Here is a 20,601-nt window from a genome sequence, read left to right as displayed (position 1 = left end):
TGAACTCTTGTCTCCCAGGTCCTAGTCCAACCCTCTCACCACTAAACCACACTGGCTTCTCCACTACTAATGTGTACAAATATAAATGTGAATTTAAAACAAACAAACATGAAAGTGCTACAGACGGAGGGGAGATTAATTAAGGTTGCCAATGATAGGGTTTTTTTACTGGACCAGCTCCAATGTAATTAACAGCATCCTTCCAGGCAGAAATGTAGCATCCAGCTTTTCCTGGCACAGTAGCAAGAAAGAGATGGGAAAAGCTTGCCCTCATATATTCCTGGCTGCCACGGCTATCATCAACCACTGCCTGTGGTGTGTCGGGATGTTGACTGGAAGTGTAGCCAGTCGGCAAGGTTTATATAATGACCGGAAAATCAATCAATATAGCTTTTCTGTAGATTGAGTTCCTGCCCTGCCTCCGCTCAGAAGCGGTTGCCCTTCTGGGACTTATGGAAAAATCTATGAGTTAATTATGATAGAGCCCCAGGACATCACGTGAGATGCAAGCTGTTCTTCTCTCACCTCTGAAGTATAGGGACCAGGCAAGGTCAGCCTTGAGATGTGGGCAATGAACATGCTGAGCTTATGGGAACAACTGGGCAGAATTATGTGGGCAGCTGGGTGCTTTGCCCAGCGAGGGCCACTGTGCCTTTAAGGATGGCACAGAGGAAAATTACACCAAAAGGGGAATCTCTTGTCACTGCAGGAGTGTGGTAGAGAATATTCTCCTAATGAAATTCTAACTTTAGGGGCTGACATGAAAACTCAAATGTAGTGCCTCAATACATTATTTGAGCAGTGGTTGAACTTCATTTAACAACAGTTTAAAACGCAAACAACAACAACAACAACACCCCAAACACACACTATCTCCAATGTGAAATGATAAGTAATGTTGGCCAGGTTGCCAAAAGCTGCACACAAGAAGGAGATACAGTATTGGCATGCTGGGGAATTACACACACACACACACCCCGGTAATCTAGTCCAACCCCTGCAATGCAGGAATCACAGCTAAAGCATCCACAACAGATAGCCATTCAACCTCTGCTTAAAAGAAAGAGAGTCCACAACTTCCCAAGGAAAACTGTTTCACTGTTGAACAGCTCTGACCATCAAAAGTTCTTCTTGATGTTTAGTTGGAATCTCCTTTCTTGTAATTTGAACCGATTGCTCTCTGAAGCAGGAAAAAACAAGCTCATTCCATCTTCCATGTGACAGCCCTTCAGATATCTGAATATGGCTATCATTAGTTTTGGTATAATAGGCATGCACTTCAAGCACATAAAGAGAGTTGTGTGAAAAATATTTACTGTATTGTGCTTGTACCTAAGGCAGATGAGTTGGTTGAGCTGTGCTGAAAGCTTGGAATGTTTATTTGCTCAGGGAACAAAGCTGTCTGCGGTCCAGCTTCTGTGAGGGGAGGAATCTTGCTGGCATTAAAAAGTCACCTAGCAAATGGCTGATGACTGGGAGGAGGTCTAGGGAGGGAATATAATATACACAGGAGGTAAGCAGGTTGAGAAAGAATGCAAGGAAAGGAGGATGGGGAAATGATGGAGGAGGCGAGGAATTGAGCTGGGGGGGGGGTCTCAAAAGTACGATGAGGAGAAATTGGACGCTATGCAGACAGGAAAATGGTCGTGCCGGAAGGGCTGGTGGAGAGACAGGATGGCTACATGAAGTGAGTCGGCCTAAACAGTATGTGGTGGCCTAATAGGCAAGGAGTTGGGGAAATAATGGGTGATGGACATGAAGAGTTAAGGAGGAAGAGAGACTGAAGCAAAGCTAGAAAGCAAGCCTAGGCTCATGAACTATTTCAAGGAAGCAAATGGTCAGGTAAGAGGAAGAGACACGGTGGCTCAGTGGTACAGCACATGCTTTGCATGCAGAAGGTCGCAGGTTCAATCCCCGGCATTTCCTCCAGGTAGGGGCTGGGAAAGACTCTGCCCACTATTGGCTGTGGGCTTCTAAATTGAGTACATTTTGTGATGCTGAGCTTCTCCTCTGGGCTCACAATGGAGCAATCACAATCATTGCAGTGCAACATGGTGACAAATTGCTGAACCCGCCAGCACAAACGGACTGCTTGAAAATGCCTTTTGATTTCAGTGGCTGAAATTTTCAGTCTCCCCCAAGTTTGTGCAGGTTTGTCTCATTCACCTCTGCCATGTGCTTCTGGAATAGGGCTGTCTCTCTGTTGGGCGAGTCAGGTTTCACCCTGACCTGCTTCCCTGCCTACAACATTCTCCTGGCGCTGAGTCAGGCAGGGAGATGGGACTGGATAGAGTTTCACAGGAAACCTTTGCTTCTTCTGCAGTGATGCACTGCTGGAGGAGAAGTAGGATCAGGGTAAGCTGGCCACACTTCAGAGTGCAGCCACAATTACCATATGTGGTAGACAGAAATTCAATAGGTGCACACAGAAATATGCTGTTAATGGCATGAGTTCCAGGTCTGGGACTTTTGCCTCTTGTGTAGGTTTTATTTTTTAATTTAAAGCACAGAAGCCCAGCTAAAACAAAGAGTGGGGTAATACAGAAAAATGTAGCATCTGAACAGCCTCTGCTTAGAACTTTCTGTTTCAGGAGTTCCTGTGCTCAGAGAAACAAGCCAGGCACTTTCCCATCCTACCTTCAAAACATGGATGGGTGGAGGATGGATCTCACGTAGATTAGGTTGCCACATTTTATTGGCCTTGCCTCTGGGCCTTTAACAGGAGCTTGATGCACACACACCAAGCTTCGGTTGCTTAAATTTCTGTGTGTCAGCTTGCTGTCGAAGGCACAGGAATACAGCCAATTTTTTTTTTTAAAAAATGGCAATTCCTGCCCCTTGCACATTGCCAGAGAGCTCCTTGAAGTTGCAATTCTCCATCCTGAAAGCCAGAGACTCAGGTTGGAGGAGTGAACCACTGCCAGTTAGGAAAAGGTGACCTGCACACCTGTACAGAAGGCAGCAGCTGCTATTCCTGGTGGCAGATGCAATGGCACAGGTGGTGCTAAGAGAGGTTGACTTGCCAGGGACTAAGCTCTCTAAGGAAGAAGCAGGAATGAAGTGTGAATCGGGAGACGATTTCAGAAAGGTCTAGTTTAGAGATCTGTGATGTGGAAGAGTTGCTTTCAAATCCACTAAAGAGTCACCTTCCCTTCTGGGCAAATTCCCGGGGGCCGTGTTCCCAGGGTGGGCAGGGCCAGAGGCAAATGTGGGCAGAGCAGCAAACATGAATTTTACTTTTGTACAGTAGGCTAGTTTCTCTCCGTGCTCTCGCATCCCTCTCTGCCCACCATCCAAACAAGCAAGAACCATTGTCAGAATTGAAGAAAACATTCCAGCCAGGCATAATCCCTTCAGGAGGATGCAAAGTAAGTGAGTTGCTGGGGAGGGTGTGTGGCCTGGAAGGAGTCCCGAAGGCCAGGGAGCATGCCTGGAGGACCCCATTTGGCCCTTGGGCCTGACTCCCCTCACCCCTGCTTTAACTGCGGCCAAACACACTGACATAGAATAATAGAACTGAGGAGTTGGAAGGGACCATGAGGATCGTCCAGCCCACCCCCTGCAATGCAGGAATATTTCACCCAACATGGAAGCAGGCAAGCCTTTCTGCATCACTGCACCTCCCTGGCAGGGAAAACGTCAACAGTTAAATGTTTGCAGGTGTTCAGCTGCTGTTAAAAGACACAGGCCCAGTTAAAAACCCAGGCAATTCTAGGAACATTGGAGTTTGGCCTTGCTGCTGGGAACAGCTCATAGGGGGAACCGATGTTATTGGACTACAGCCTCCCATCATTCCTGACCCTTGACCATACTGGCTGGGGCTGATGGGAGCTGGAGTCCAACAACTGGAAGGCACCACATTGGCTGCCCCACCCAAAGGCCCCATTTAACACCCTCACCTATTGAGCCGCTCCTGAAGTTGGTGTGTGTCATGCAAATGACGTGGTGTCCCTTCCTCTCTCTCTCTCTGCTGTAGCTAATAGGAAACCCCTTGAGTGTGCCAACTCATCGGTGCCCAGCCATACCTTTTGTCTGAATCATGCTCAAGCACCTACGCTTCCAGAGAGCAGGGATCAGGAAACCTGCCTGGCTAGTGTGTTTGGGAAAGATTCCAGTCAGCTGGATGTGCTTGTTGCTCAGCGGCAGCTTCTACAGTGGGAATTAGGCACTTTAAAAAAAAGTCTTCTTTTGCCCTGAGCTCTCGAGGGCAGAAGACGCACCACTTTCTTCCAGCAGAGCTTCAGCACATCAGTAAAGGCGCTTGACCTTATTCTCATGCTGGGGAGAGTGTGCTTCCTGCAGGCCATCCCTCCAATCTCCTCTTCCCCACAAGTATTATCCAACCTCTTTAATCCCATCCCAGAGGTGTTGTCCCCAGATAGCTTCCTCCTCCTCAGTTACACAGGGCCTAGTACTAAACTGCCCAGATTGGATTTTGAATTGCACTCCAGGAAGATCAATTTCTTCCTTGTGTGTTTCTGCCTCTCTGTTGCTAATGCTCTTCCATTACCATGTCCTACAGGCAGGCCCCTACAAACAATCATGGAATGGGAAGGAATCCCCACAGTTTTCCAATCCTCTTCATGGCCCCAAAGTAGGACCTCTTCAAGCAGATGTCTTTCCATTCGTGGCATCCCACCCCCTGCCTCTGCTTTAACCACAGCCTCCTCTTGCCAGCTTATTCAGCTACTGTACTCCTCTGTAACTAGACAATAATCTATTGTTTTTATAGTCTGAAGCAGGCGTAGGCAAACTCAGCCCTCCAGATGTTTTGGGACTACATCTCTCATCATTCCTAGGTAACAGGACCAGTGGTCAGGGATGATAGGAGTTATAGTCCCAAAACATCTGGAGGGCCGAGTTTACCTATGCCTGGTCTGAAGGCAGGGAAGGAGGAATATTAAAGGCTTACTTACAGAGAGCCAGTGTGGTGTAGTGGTTAAGAGCGGTAGACTTGTAATCTGGGGAACCGGGTTCGCGTCTCCGCACCCCCACATGCAGCTGCTGGGTGACCTTGGGCTAGTCACACTTCTTTCAAGTCTCTCAGCCCCACTCACCTCACAGAGTGTTTGTTGTGGGGGAGGAAGGGAAAGGAGAATGTTAACCGCTTTGAGACTCCTTCGGGTAGTGATAAAGCGGGATATCAAATCCAAACTCTTCTTACTCAAATTTCTGGGCAAAGTCTGCAGCAGGGATGGGATGTAAGGGTGTTCTCCTGTTCCTATACTTCAGGTCTGTGGAAACTAGGACTCTTCAGATATTTGTGGACTACAACTCCCATCAGCCCCTTTGGGTCCCTTCCAACTCTATTCTATGAGGACTGGTCACGCTGCCTGAGCGGATGAGCATCCTGGAGGGCCACAGGGTCCCCTGTTCTGCTTTTCTCGAATCAGCCTCAGACTTTGTGAGGGAGAGAGTTGCTGTGGCAGCCAGGGATGCTTCTATCCATGACTACTGCCATGTTTCAATGGTATTGATAGCAAGCCAGCTGCCTCAGACAAGAGACACTTGCAATCTCTATCTGCAGATCTCAGGACTGAAACAGGGACCTTCTGCATACAAAGGAAGTGCTCTTCTGCCATTGATCTACTGCCCTCCCTGTAGCAGTAGCTCATATGCGGCAGTGGAAGTGCTGGTCACATCCAAAAGCATACAGTTTCTTTATCACAGACCTACAATACTCAGCACCCTTACTCTTAAAGTGGCACAGATGTGATCACCATCTCCCCTTTTGTCTAATGCTACCAACACAAAATTATAACCAGTGATGGTGCATTTAGCTAATGTTAGATTCTGGACTTAATGGTCTTAGGGGGTGCGGGCGGTGCTTTTTAGATGGCAATGTGCATTACTGTCACATCAAAATGTAGGAGAGTCAACCCTGGTGCATCTTGAGGTCTTCCTGCACATTCTGCTGAGTGGGGCCCTGGATTTCTTGATCACATCCTGTGATGATTTCACTGCTAATTATTATGTTCACTAATCCTGAAGAACTGCCACACCCCAGTTCTATATGCATTGGCATCCCTACAGCATCTATAAAATGTACTAAAAACAAGTGGTGGGAGTGTTAAGGTGTATAGTTTTGTTACAATTCACTAACTGCACTTTATTTTGTTACAAGTTTGATTTTTGTTTTTATTTTATCTAATCCATAGTATATTTAACGGCAAAGGGTGCTACTTTTCCAGAAGGGTCAGGTGCAAACTAAGGGGGAACTCAGCAATTTATTTGGAAAGCTGGTTCAATTCTGACCTGAAAGCACACTCTGCACATGCTCATGGCTCCTGTTCATTCACTTTCTTTATGTGGCTGCCATCAGTGAAAAATAATAACATGTATGTTGTTGTTTAGTCATTTAGTCTTGTCCGACTCTTCGTGACCCAATGGACCATAGCACGCCAGGCACTCCTGTCTTCCACTGCCTTCCACAGTTTGGTCAAACTCATGTTCGTAGCTTCGAGAACACTGTCCAACCATCTCGTCCTCTGTCGTCCCCTTCTCCTAGTGCCCTCCATCTTTCCCAACATCAAGGTCTTTTCCAAGGATTCTTCTCTTCTCATGAGGTGGCCAAAGTATTGGAGCCTCAGCTTCACGATCTGTCCTTCCAGCTTCACGATCTGTCCTTTCTTATACAATAACATGTATAAGAAAAGTAATAAAAATGTGAAATGACATATTATTGATACTGTAGAACGTACATGCTTTCCTTACCCACTGGTTATACAAGTTATGCTGGATGAATCTGTATTTTGCTATACTGAAAGCTAATAAAAATATGGGGGGGGGTTATGTGGCAGGTAAAATTTGGTGTCCCAACAAATCTGGAGAGGTCCTGTGTTCACTAATTCCTTTGTTAAAAGCAAAGAAACAAAACAAAAACTTCATTTCTCAGACAAATGACACTAGGCCTTGAACAGTGTTTGGATGGATCAGGTCCATCACAAGCACTTGCCTTTGGATAATGTTTAAAAGAAGAAGAAGAATGCTTCCCTCTGGGGAAGACAACTCTGCATATGCTTTGAAACACCTGGTTCAAAGTCGCCCCCCCCCAATAGCTGCGAAGTTATCCCTTTTTTAAAGGGATTTTCCCTTATGCTGAATAGGCTTCCTCGCGAGAAAAGGGAAAACTTGGTAGCTATGCCCCCCCCCGTAATTTTTTAGCAGAACAGCTGACAGCCCTACTCACCAGATCAGGATGAGGAGAGCATGACAAATTGATGGGGGGGGGTGCACACGCGGCCAGGCCCAGCAGTGGCATTGAAGACCTACGGCTGGGGGTCCTCACAAGAACAGTTAAAGACACCCCCCCCCCGTCTAATGCCTGTTCATACTTTACTGTTATGACGGGTAAAGGAAGTGAAGTGGTGAGTGCCGCCCCTCACATCTGCCCTGGAAATTCCCCCAAACAGGCTTCATCTTACATCCTCTCTCTTCTCTCCCCCCCCACCAACTTTTCCCCCTTTTGCTAAATGAGTCACCCTTTCAGAGTCTCAACATGTTCACGGCCGCGACCATGAGGCGGAAGCAAAGAGGGGTGCGTGCGTTTGGCAATCTGGGTTTCCCAAAGCTGCTCTGCTAGTTTCGGTGTCCAAGCGCTTTGAAACGTTGTCCAAATAATTTCGGCTCCTCAAGTGTATGTGACTTTGTACTCTAGTCGGGCTGAAGTGAGCATGACGTGAGTGTAAAACAAGGCTTCCACCCCCTCCCTTCTGTCTCCCCGGTCATGGTAGCTCCCAGCTTCAGAGGCCAGACTAGGCAGAGGCTGTACAATAGTTGGAACTCTCTTTGCAATATCAGCTGCTGCTATTGCTGCTTTTGCTGCAACTGGACAAGGGGGGGACGGAGTTGATTTATGCTGGCGGTGTTTTAAAATATATATTTTAATATATATATATATACCTTGATTTGCTTACAATCTCCCCGGCTGCAAAATATTGCCCCCCCCCCGCTTTCAAATTCCAGCAGCAGTGAGTGGGGAAATTAGAAGGATTTTTTTATTTGAAGGAGGGGGGGCTTCCTCCCCAAAACTGTTCCATTCGGAGAAGATAATTTTATGAGTCTCTTTGCGGGAAGCAAGTTTGTTGGATATTCTCTCTTCACCCTCCACACGCCCGGAAACTGTGGTGGGAAGCTGGAATCATCTTGAAGAAGGAGGAGGCGGAGGAGGAATGAAAAAAAGAGGAAGGGCTTGATTTATTTTTGTTTCTAATAGGATTATATGTTTTATTTCTGCATTACTTTAGAAATTAGAGGATCGGGAGGGAGGGATTAATAAGAAGCCGGAGAGAAAGACAAGGTGGGGGAGGGAAATCACACCCACCCTATCCATCATCTCCTCAAAAAAAAAACACCAAAAAAACCCAGAAGCCACCATGGAAAAGAAGGAAGAGGCAGCAACGGCCTTTTCGGTGAAGCAACAGCCGGATGATATCCGAGGTAAATATTTGCTCTGCTAAGAAGTCATTTTTAGAGGATGATGTTGCAAATTGTTGAAAGGGCGGCGGAGCGGGGCGGGGGCAGAGGAGGAAAAAGACAACAGACTTTGAATCTGTGTCCGGATTTCCACCCAGATCTGCGAGTGGGGACAGAAAAGGGGGTCCGGGGTGTCAGTTTGCTGCATCAACTTGTAGAACATTTGTTCTCTTAATTGTTCTCCCCTCTTTCCAAAAACATGAACTCATCGCCTGGCTATTTTGTCTGTGCGGCTGGCTGTGCCTGATGGACATGTTGCTACAGAGGCCTTTTTTGAGGGGGGGGGGAGTCGGGGATGCTGGATGGATGTGAATAAGGATACAGTATTGATTCTTTAACTAGGATTCCTTAACCCCCATGCAGGGAAGGGGGCATTTTGGGAGGGGGCCGGTTGGAGGCCACGCTGCTGTGATATTGAGGCGGGGGGGTGCCCAGCCTTCCACAGGTCACTGATGTGGGGTTTATAAATAACCCTCTGTCCGAAGCCCTCACCCAACCCCGGATTGGCATTCCTCCCGACAGCTGCCTTTGGGAGGCGACCAAACCCTCGAGGAGACCACCTGCCCCTTTCTTCTGACTTTGTGAGTGGGGGAGGTCAACCCCTGGTTGCTGTTGAGAAAAAGAAAAAGAAAAAAGAAAAGCCGATCCAAGTTCAGCCTAGCCGAATTTGAAGGTGTCCAGGACCAGGACCCCGGGGTGGCAACAGAAAGGGCTCCGTCTGGGCCTAGTTCTGCTCTTGCATGTGCGACTGGGGTTTTTGTGAGAGGGTGGACTCGGAGGGAAAGGGGGCAGGGCCCAGCCCCACAATGGATTAAACTTCCCTGCCATTTGGAGGGAAAAGTTGGGGGCTGACTCTCCAATTAAAGGGTCATTTTTTGTCCCCGGCAAATGTTTTGAGATGGAACTCTTGGTCCTCTGCCAGTGAAGTTTGTCGGAATCTTAGCATCTTGCCAGTTGTGTGTGTGTGTGTGTGTGTGTGTGTGTGTGTGTGCAGTCAAATAGAGAGAGATAGTCTTTGCCGTTTTCCCGCTAGACACCAAATATCTGCTTGCCTGCAAGGGCAACATCCTGTCTCTGTTGTACAGCCTTGAAATTTTTGCCGGCACACATGTGGGTGGGCTGTGTTGGCCAGAATTTGGACAGGACGTTTTGTGTGCTTGTGTGAGTATGTGTTTACTTCATTTGTAGAGAATTTGCTTTCTGGGTTTCTTTTTGGAGTTCTGCTTTGTTTTTTGTCCAGAACTCTTTAAAGGCCTGCTTTCTGAAATCATGTGCAGCTTGGGGCTTAAAGTTCCTTTGAAAACTTCAGGGCTTGGCCATTTCCTTTGTCCTCGGTTTCGGAGACAGGCTTTAGAAGATGACAGCAAATAAGCAGGGGCCAGTGTTAAGGATCTCACGAATCAATATGTTCGCCTTGCAACTTACTTTGAACTGCTAAGGTTTGAAGTTCTTGGTTATGCCTTTTGTCAGAAGCTTGTGGGGCTACTAATATCCCCCCCCCCTCCCCGTGGGATGGAAGATTGAGCTAAAGTGGAACCATCTCTTCTCGACTGGCAAACTTTGGTTTCGTTCTCTGAATGTTGGGAAAGTGAGGTGGTTACTTTGGTGTAGTTACGCAGTGGGGAATCTTGCCAAGTGAAATGTAGGTTGGAAGTAACAAGGGGGCTGTTCTGAAGGCCATGGAATTGGCAAATGCTGGGTTAAGTAGGGAGGGGTGTGGCTGACTTCTGAGGCCTCTATAGCATGCCTGGGATCTGGCCAGATGAAGCAGTGTCTGTGAGTTGCCTTATTTTGGATTTTGCTGACTCCTGCCAAGTAACTGGTGACTTGAGTGCAAGGAAGAAACAACCAACAAGAAAGAGGAGTGGCAAAATCAGTGGGCTATGTGGGACTTCCTATCACCACTCACTGCCAGTGATGGTGTTGAGTGTGTTATAGGCAGCGAGTGGTGCATTTACTGGAAAGCACTGGAGGTTTTACATGGGGAAGTAGGAAGGCCTGGGTAAGGGAAGGTGGTTGCTAGGTTTTGGGGCTGGGGTAGCCCAGAGGTGATGCAGAAAGAGCCAAAGGCACAGGCAATTGCCTGATACTGAGTCAGACCATTGGTTTATCTAGCTCAGTATTATTGTCTACATTGACTGGCAGTGGCTTCCCAAGGTTTCAGGCTGGGTTCTCTCTTGGCCCTCCCTGGAGATACCAGGGATTGAACCTGGGACCTTCTGCATGCAAAGCAGATGCTCTGAGAATGCAGATGTGTGGAAATCATTTTGAACAAAATCCCAGTTTTTGGATCTAGGCCAGGCATCCCCAAACTGTGGCCCTCCAGATGTTTTGGCCTACAACTCCCATGATCCCTAGCTAACAGGACCAGTGGTCAGGGGTGATGGGAATTGTAGTCCAAAACACCTGGAGGGCCGAAGTCTGGGGATGCCTGATCTAAGCCAACAGACTTGACTGGGTGAGGTTGGATTCATTTTTTTAAAAAGGTTTGGAAAGGCCTGGCCCAAATTTCCAGGCTTCTAATGTGTGTACTTAGGGAGAAGCAATGGGAAGTAGCTCCCTATTTCTGAGGTATGGAGGTGGAAGAAGAAGCCACTCCCACCCCCCAAATTGCTACTTTCCATAGAAACCTCACAGAGGATCTGGAGCCAGACTTAACTGCACACTGTGGGATTTAAAATGTCTAGAAACATGCAGGAAAAGGCTGGGATATGAACAGTATAAAAGCAGCAAGGAAATGTGGCCTGCTGGTGCTCCCCCCCTTCCCTCTCTCCTAAGAGGCTGCTTGACAGGAGGCCCCCTTGGTGCTAATTTGATTCTCTCTCAAGTGCCTGGAGATCATTTCTATGCCCTTGGAGAGACCTCTCAGTTGTTTGCACCATTCCAAGCTATGGGGCAGGCTTGCTGCATTCTGGGCCTGAATTGTGTGCATGTGTGTGAGCCATGCAGGATCTTGCTGCTATAGTATGACTTGTAGTTGTCTTAAGCAATGTGGGCTGTGTGTTGGTGATGGATGGTATATGAAGGGAAGCTCATTGCCTCCAATATCCTGCAGCGTGATCATGGAGTCATGCTTGTTGACACGCCGAGGATCACACTTTCCTCTGCCTGCTCCTTACCAGTACGTTGTTTCCTATGCAGCAGCTTATCCTCCATGGATCTGAAAGCCAAAGCGATGCTTAAAGATAGGATTTGTTGTTGTTGTTGTTTAGTCTTTAGTCGTGTCCAACTCTTTTATGACCCCATGGACCAGAGCATGCCAGGCACTCACTCCTGTCTTCCCCTGCCTCCCGCAGTTTGGTCAGACTCATGTTGGTGGCTTTGAGAACACTGTCCAACCATTTCATCCTCTGTTGTCCCCTTCTCCTTATGCCCTCCATCTTTCCCAACATCAGGGTCTTTTCCAGGGAGTCTTCTCTTCTCATGAGGTGGCCAAAATATTGGAGCCTCAGCTTCAGGATCTGTCCTTCCAGTGAGCACTCAGAGCTGATTTCCTTAAGAATGGATAGGTTTGATCTTCTTGCAGTCCATGGGACTCTCAAGAGTCTCCTCCAGCACCATAATTCAAAAGCATCAATTCTTCGGCGATCAGCCTTCTTTATAAAGATAGGATAGAAAACTATAATTGCCCTACAGTAGGTTTTCAACAGTTCAGAGTACATCTCAGCATCTGTAGTGTATGAAATGGAGGATTGTGTACCGCGTCCGCGTGATACATTTTAATGTTTGTGCGCAGGCTTCTCTATGCATGCACACTAGGGATGAGATAGCTCAGTGGCAGAGCTTCTGCTTTGCACAGAGACGGTCCCAGGTTCAATCCCTGGCATCTTCAGGTACTATTGGGAAAAACTCCAGTAGAACTGTTGCCAAGTCATTGCAGACAATACTTCTGTGGTTCAACCGTAGAGCACATGCTTTATATACCGAAGTTCCCAAGTTCAGGCCCCAGCATCTGAACCTTTGTCTGAAACGATGCAAAGCTGCCACTAGACCAGGGGTAGTGAACTATTTTCAGCCTGAGGACCACATTCTCTCCTGGGCTACCTCCTGGGTGCCACATGTGAGCCCAGAGGCAAAAAATGGATGGAACAGATAATGTAAATCAGTGTTTCCCAAACTGAGGCCTCTCCAGCTGTTTTGGAACTACAATTCCCATCATTCCTGACCACCGGTCCTGCTAGCTAGGGATGATGGGAGTTGTAGTCCAAAAACAGCTGGATAAATACTGATGTAAATGTCGCAAACCCCTCTCAATTCTCCATCCATGCATTCAAAGACATTCCAGCTGGGCAGAAAAACACTAGCAGGGGCTGATGAGGCATGTGGCCTTCGGGAGAATTTTGAGGGCCAGGTGGAGAGACCTGAAGGGCCACATTTGCCCCCTAGGTCTGAGGCTCCCCATCCCTGGTGCAGAAACTGTGGCCTGGCAGAGTCTGTATTAGGTTTGTAGGTCTCTCTCTCTCTCTCTCTCTCTCTCTCTCTCTCTCTCTCTCTGCCAAACTAGATGAGATGCCATTAACAGAACTATCAATTGCATGAATGACTTTTAAAAAGCAAGCAGCAAACATTGAGCTGGGGGTGAAATCTAATCTGGACTGCAGCAGGGGCCAAAGGGTTAAAGCCCCCACCCCATCCCACAAGTGAGCTTCAATCAGGATCTGGACCCCACAGCTGCAATGTGCTCGCTAAAAGGCCATTTGTGAAATTGCTTGTTGGCATAGCATCTCATCCGTGTTGCTGCTTATCAGTTCCCCCTATTTTGTGTGAGTTGTGGCTCCAGCCCCTTACGCAGCCACAAACCATGATTGGCATTGCCTGTTTTAATGCATTGAAGACGTTAATACTTTCAAAACTGAATTGTTTATCAGGAATGTTGTATGATGTTTTGAATTGATCTCACCTCCCTTGACAAGTCGGCCTGGGTGAATTTTTTCATGCTTCACATTTTTAGCTCAGTGCCCAAGTTAGACAACCAGCCTTTGCTCTAGTCTCAGCCTGGCCTCTGGCTGCTTGCTTTTCTCTGCCTTTTCTCTCCCCATTAATTGCAGGTTGTGCGGCCTACTGATGCCCACCAACCTGTTCTTCCAAACAGACATTCACCTGCTTTAGGCCCTGATCCTTGGACACAGGGTCAGGCTTGGATCAGGTTTTCAAATCTACTTTTTGCCACAGACCTGGAAGCAAGCCCTATCTTTTGCTGTCAGTTCCTGCTGCTGCAAAACCCAAAAACATATTGATCCCCCTCGCCATATTAGAAGATTAGCAAAAGTAAATACAAGGCAAACAGAGACTGCTGGTGGGGGATGGGGAGACTGAAGTGTGGGACAAGACATTTCCCATGATAGGCTTCCCTACATAAAGCAGGGGTGGAGAACCTGTGGCCCCAGGTGTTGTTGGACTGCATCCACGGTCACCCATGCTGACTGAGACTGGTGGGAGCTGGAGTCCACCCCCAGCTGGAGGGCCACAGGCTTCCCACCCATCTTGGAAAAGATTATTCCACAGGCCTGAGGATGAGCAGTCTGGCATTGCAGAGCGAGCGAGTCTTGTGGGCCTCTTGGTTGGGGCTTGTATTCAGCAGCACCCCAGCCAAATAGGTGCTTTATTCCCACCCTTCCCCAGCTGAACCAACTCGTTTATTGCTCCTTGATTTCCAGCTCAGGGCTGCAGTCATATGGTGGTGTGCATGTGCAAGGATTAGAACTGCCGAAGACCTACAGTCCTTCCTCCAGCCTAGCAAGATGTTCCCACCTGTAGCCCTAGTGCACTACAAACCATCCATCCAGACTTTCCATTAGATTAGGGAGTTAGGAAGCTGTGTTAGGTAGAGTCAAACCATTGGCTCACCTTACTCCACCAGTAGCTGATGTCTGTGTGGAAGGAATTTGAGTTCAGGCCATTTCTGGTGCTCAAAATAGCTTCCTGGGCTCAGAATTCTTGAACGCTAAACATTTGTTTTTTTGCAGCTGGCTCCAGTATGTGGATCTCGGGATTCTAGTAAGAAACACACAGAACAGACTCCACAAGCCTGAACTTCAGAAGAGCTTTTCTTCTGGGTCAGGCCAAATCCTAGCCCAGCATCCTGCTCCTGTAGTGACCAAACTGATTCCAATGGGCAGCTCACAAAGGGAACCCGGAAGCAAAAGCTCTCCCCCCACCTGTGATACCTAGCAATTGGAAGTCTAAGGCAGTGGAGATAGAACATGGCCATTGATATCCTTACCCTCTGTGCATTTCTCCAGTCCTCTTTTGAATCCACCCAAGCTGCTAGAAAACACTGCATTTGTCCCCCTGCAGTACTGGGGTAGATGGAGCAATAGCCTGACCAGATATGTGGCAGCTTGGAGTATTGCTGAGCGGTCCTGGTCACTGCAGTCCCACCAACCCCAAACCTTTTCTGCTGCTGTCCTGCAATCGTTCTGGTAGGGAACAAGTGACCAGGCCCCAAATGTACACTCAGCGTGATCGCTGAATAATCAAGTTTGCCCTGAGGCTGGCTTTGCATTCGCTTCATGAGCTCCACCCAGCAGCTCTGGCTGGAAAAGACATGGCTAAGCATGGCTTGGTGGCCCCTTGTGTGGGGTGGAGGAATGAAAAGATGAATAAGCCCCTCCCACCTGGAAGTCCCTCTTGCAGACATGGCTGAGTCACCCCTAACCCGAGATTGCTGCGTCAGATGGTTGAATTAATGAATTAATTGATCAAACTTTCTTTTGTCGAGCAACCAAAGCTCTGTTAGCTCTCCTAGCTGCCCGTTTCTCAGGCTGATGAAAAATTCAGAGCCTCCCATTGTTTAGAATGAAGCAGGACATTCCTTTCCTTTCCTGTTTCGATGATCTGCAGATGGGGGAGGCTCAGGCAGTTGTGGAATCTGTGCACAGTGCGCAGGGTATGCCTAGGCAGCCAAGCAGTGTTCCCAGGAGTGCTGTTGCAAGGAAGCCCCAAAGCAGCGGGGAAGGGCCACAACTCAGTGGCAAAGCGCTTTCTGTGCACACAAGAGGTCTCAGATTCAATCTCGGGCATCTCTAGGTAGGGCTGTGAAAGATTCTGGTAGAAGTGCTTTGGGAGAAAGGAACTATTTAGTGGCCTGGTTCACACAACACTGAACTATGGTTTGTTTCACTTGACTGTGGTTTGTTTGAACGTGCAAACCCAGCTCAGTAGACTAACTATGGCTTGTTTCCTGCCAACAAACCATGACGTGAAACCATGATTTGTTGTCGGCTTGCAAACTGCGGCTTGTTTTAACTATTGTTTGGTGTACGACTGAACCCAACTGGCACCTTAACTATGGTCTCTTTGGCGACCCCTCACCAGAGGTGCTTCAGGCTACAGAGGCATGTGACAGGAGCTGATGGAAAACAAGCTAAGTGTCGGAATAAGCCATGGATTCTTTGGTCATCTGTGAGCTGGCTTGGCGTTTGTTGAACAAACCCATGGCTAAAACAAACCATTGCCTTATGTTACTGCTAGGTAGCCATGTTTGTCTGCTGTAGTTGAAACAAAATAAAAAAAATTCCTTCCAGTAGCACCTTTGTTGTTGTTGTTTAGTCGTTTAGTTGTGTCCGACTCTTAAGAGACCAACTAAGTTTGTCATTGGTATAAGCTTTCGTGTGCATGTACACTTCTTCAGATAAGTTCATACCAATGACAAACTTAGTTGGTCTCTACGGTGCTACTGGAAGGAGTTTTTTTACATTGCCTTATGTGTGAATGCAGCCAGTGTATGACTTGACTTGCTTGATATTGCCTAATACATCTAACTATTTGGTCTGCAGGCCTCTTTCTGAGCACCTCTGAAGCCCAGTTGGGGACATGTTGGAGCTGGTGGAGGCTGGGGAGTAAGGGACTCATCCGCAAAGTTCCACTGTATTTCGGAGGTGCTCAGAAAGCAGTGAGGTTCTCATTGCTTTCTAGATTGTTCTAAAGCTCAGTGCAGCCATGGGGGCGAGCCTTCTCCCCAGCTCCACCCTCCAGTTCAAAGGGCGGGGGTTGCCACTGGCAACTTGGTGTGCATGTTTATGGAGCCCCTGTTCCAACATGATTCTGCACACAAAGTGTTCCCCCCTTCCTTCATTCACCATTTGCACTTTGGGGATCATGGCTGGATTTCTGCAAGAAAGGGCACAGATGCTGTGACAATTGCCTACACCCCAGATTTTTCTGAGCAGTGTGTGCATTCGTAGGCACCCTATAGCAGCCCCTGCTGTCGTTTTCCAAGGTGTTCTTCTAAATCTGCCCAACCCTTTCCCATAGCCAAGAAGTAGCAGGTGCCCTGGCGCTGGGCTCCCTGGGCTCCCTATGTCTTTCAGCTTGGATAAAGCTGCATCGTGACGGAGCACTTGTGATTGGGAGTGACGGGCCTTGCAGGGCATCTCAGGTTCCCTAGCTGGCTTTCCTTCATGTATATTTTAACCCAAGTGTAAGCCAACGCCTGGCTCCCACCCCAGAGCCAAACACAGCCCCTTAGTCCCTGCCAAGCCACAGGTAGGGAATGGCTCCAGCCCTCCGCTATCCTTTCTTGATGTCTCTCCAGGGTATGTGTGCGCGCATGTATAGAAAAGCACACTCCATGTGCGCACATAGGCCATCTATCCACAAAGGATGCTTCAGCGGCCCGGCAATTTCAGACTCAGCCTGAGTTTTGTACAGGGTCCCCTCAGGGATTTCTCCCTTTCTTAAAACCACTCTCTTCTAAGTTTATTTTCTTCTAAGCAATCTACATTCTCTCTCACCCTGCAGAAAGAGTTATTTTGACTGCTTACGTGCAGAGAGGTGCTGTCATCTGGAAACACGCTTTTCCTTGTGCTTTTGCCATGGACCGGAAATCTTGGGGGAGGGAGACATCCTCCTTCTCTCCCCCCCCCCCCAAACCCCGCAAATAACAGTACACCTCTGAGCCAGCTGATCTAAAGGCAATTTGCAGAAGTTGGTTTGGGACAAACAAAAAGAAGTCCTTTCTTTCACACAGTGAATTAATGTATGAAGCTCCCTACTCTTCAGGTGAGGCAATGGCCACTCGCTGCCATGGCTGGAGGAAAAGTAAATCAACACAGCAGCTGAGTGAAAGGCTTAACTTTCATGTTTCCTGCAAAAGGTCCCATGTTTAATCCCAGCATTTCCAGGAAGGCTAGAAAAGACCACCACTTCCTGAAACCCAAGAGAGCTTCTGCCTGTCAGTGTTGACCAGGAAATGGGTTACCTCCAGATGTTGGACTACAACTCCCACCAAACCTGACTGTTGGTTGTGCTGCCTGGGGCTGATGGGAGTTTGAGTCCTGCAAAACTGGAAGGCTACAGTTCCCCCATCCCTGGTATAGATAGTACTAAGTTAGATGAACTAACAGTCTGACTTGAGGAAGGGCTATAGCTCAGTGGCAGAGCACATGCCTTGCATCCAGTAGGTCCCTGGTTCAATCCCTGGCACATCCACTTAGGTCAGGGAAAGACTCCTATCTGAAACTCTGGAGAGCTGCTGCCAGTTAGTGCTGATGCTCTGACTTGCTATAATGCAGCTTCCAAACTTCGTGGTCAGAGGCAGTATACCTCTGATTAAAAGAAGCTGGGAATGCCATCATCTTTATAGTGTGTTAGTGAATTTCCAGAGGCACCTGGCTGGCTGATGTTGGAAGCAAGATGTTGGACTTAGACAGACTCTGGTCTGATCCAGCAGTTCTTATGTTCCTTGAGAGCCTGTAGGTTGATAAATCCTCCGTTTGCCCCTTAATGCCAGGTAGGACTAGCAAATTTGATTCCTCGGACACATGACTTCTTCAGGCTTGCTAGATAAAGTTTGGCGGAGATTCATCATCTTATTAAGAGTCATCATTCCTTGTGCTCAAATATGCAGTTGTTCATTGGGGTCCTTGAGGGATTTAAAACAATTAATCCTTTCCCCATATGTGACAGAGGAGAAAATAGCAATTGGTGTTAAGAAAATCTGAACTCTCTTCAATGCTTCTAGTCATTTTTGTATTGCGTTTTGCCTTGTGGTCATTTAACAATGAGAAAAGCAGATGTTACTTTTTAGCATCTATTCTCTTTCTTTGGTGCACTTGACTCTTTTCAGCCTTTGGGACACCCAACCTTTTTACCCTGCTTTCCAAAGCCTGGAAAGAAAATGTTGATCCTTTTTGACTAGGGCTGCCATTTCAATTTTCCCTCTGGTTCTGTCAAACACTGAAGCTTTATGGCGTAAGGAAAAAGAAAATTCTTTAATGGTTAAATGTTACATTGCTGTTTTCAGCTATGAACCATCTCAAATACCGTAGTTTTAGCCTGGTATTTTTTAAAGAAAAGAATATCACCATAGAGACTTTTATAATAACCTATATCCCACCCTTGTAATTAAGCCCTAGCCTGGTAAGCCACACATGACATGGGATTCCACTACATGTGAGGGAGTGAGCTGGCGGAGGAAGGCTAGAGAACACTGACCACCCCCTGTACGCAGCGTAGAAACCAAGCTGTTGTGGGAGGGACAGACCTCTCTGCCCCATCTTTACCAGCTTGCAGCAGACTAGTAATTTATTTTTATTTTTTATTTTTGGCCTTCTGGTAAATTTTGTCAGCTTATTTACAAAGCTATTCTATCCTGTTTCTGAACTTGGCCAATCTGCAGATGGATAATGGAAAACGGAAACTAGTGGATCAGGAGCTCATGCTGACATACATTGTTCTCCCCACCTCAGCCCTGCAAGGTAGGTTAGGCTGAGCTTGGTGGCTGAATTGGGATTTGAATTGTGGTCTTCCAGCACTCTAACCACAACACCACACTCTCAGCTCACCACACTTACAGGCAAATAGATGACTGGGGGGAATCACTTCTGATTTTCTACCCCAGGGGTAGTCAATATGGGGCCCTCCAGATGTTGACAGTCTAATTAGAACTTCCACCACCAGCCATGCTAGCTGTGTCTGACAGCACCTGTAGCTGAGTGATATCTGGAGGGCACTGTGTTGGATACCCGTGTTCTAGCCCCCTGGTTCTCCACGTGGCTCCTGCTTGCTTGCTTCTGCTTACGGCTCCTTCCTTTCCCTTCAGTAAAAATGAGAACCAGAGCTGAGTACACACCGTACAGACCTGCAGTTCCCAGCACCTTTAACAAACTGCAGTAGTTCTTTTTTCTTTTCTTTTTGCTGGGCTGGCATGTGGTTTAAATATGTGGTGTTTATGCAGCCCAAGGCAGGGTGGGTATTACGGCATTTGTGGCACACTGGGCAATGTGGGGGAAATGGCTGACCTCACTCCCCAGTGGTCCCTTTTAACCTGTCCTATCTGAGCATCTGGTTTGTTGACACCCCTACCACCTGGGTTTTCTTCCTTTCCCTCCTGTGTTATATACACAGGATCATATCCTCGCACTTCAGATTTGCTTCATTTATCACATTTATATCCCACCTTTCCTCCAAATAGCTCAAGGTGGCATACATGGTTCTCTTCCTCCCCATCTTAGCCTCACCACAACCCTTATGTGGTAGGTTTGGCTAAGAGGCAATGACTGCCCAAGGGCAATCAGTGAGTTTCACTGCTGAGCAGGGATTTGAACCTGGGTCTCCCAGCTCCTAGTCCCAACTTTCCTACTACCAGCTGTCATTTACTTTATTTGGCCACATCAGGTTTGGTCGCTAGTGTGGGGCTGACTTTAGCCCTCTTGACATGTTACTCATGTGTAGGTAATATCCTTGCTGATGGTGGAGTGAGGATGTGTTTTTTCACCCACACTATGGTTAGGTCTGCTTCTCATAAGAACTATGCATTGTGCTGAGGAATTCAAAGGTGTGAATATGTATGTCCTCATTTGTAAGGGACACCTCTGTCCACTCTTTCTGTGAATGTTGTACCAAAGGGTGGCGGTTATTCCAGGTTTCTTAGTCCAGTTTAAAAATGTGATGATGTGCCTCTGACAGGACTCCTGTCACATACAAGACAAAGCCTGATTCATACACACATGTTAATTTCTTGCAGCCTCAAAAGATCATTGGCTTTTGTGAATGCACTATAGTGCAGGCTTCCTCAAACTCTGCCCTCCAGATGTTTTGAGACTACAATTCCCATCCTCCCTGACCACGGGTCCTGCTAGCTAGGGATCATGGGAGTTGTAGGCCAAAAACATCTGGAGGGCC

General features: G+C 47.6%; 1 protein-coding gene and 1 long non-coding RNA gene across 20 annotated transcripts in view; one reads left to right on the top strand and one right to left on the bottom strand.

Moving 5' to 3' along the window:
* Positions 1–6,108: 6,108 nt before the first annotated feature.
* LOC148685356 (uncharacterized) lies at positions 6,109–7,637 on the bottom strand. Its single transcript, XR_015950600.1, has 2 exons — positions 7,190–7,637; positions 6,109–6,629 (listed from the first exon to the last, which is right to left on the bottom strand). It is a non-coding gene; the product is annotated as an uncharacterized LOC148685356 (long non-coding RNA).
* A 119-nt stretch (positions 7,638–7,756) lies between these two features.
* The window catches only part of MAP7D1 (MAP7 domain containing 1), a 58,926-nt gene continuing 46,081 nt past the window's right edge, over positions 7,757–20,601 (top strand). For 8 of the 19 annotated variants that reach the window (XM_088672272.1, XM_060275827.2, XM_088672270.1 and 5 more), the window contains exon 1: positions 7,806–8,439. In XM_088672272.1, the coding sequence (XP_088528398.1) occupies positions 8,376–8,439 (64 nt within the window). In that variant the 5' untranslated portion in view covers positions 7,806–8,375. Of the gene's footprint in view, positions 8,440–20,601 lie in introns of all 19 variants that reach the window. The other 11 variants (XM_088672269.1, XM_088672267.1, XM_060275824.2 and 8 more) reach the window with 6 other exon arrangements.

Source organism: Zootoca vivipara, chromosome 6 (assembly GCF_965207765.1).
Source record: "Zootoca vivipara chromosome 6, rZooViv2.hap1.1, whole genome shotgun sequence".
Classification (NCBI taxonomy): domain Eukaryota; kingdom Metazoa; phylum Chordata; class Lepidosauria; order Squamata; family Lacertidae; genus Zootoca; species Zootoca vivipara.
This window is presented reverse-complemented; position numbering and strand designations above follow the sequence as displayed.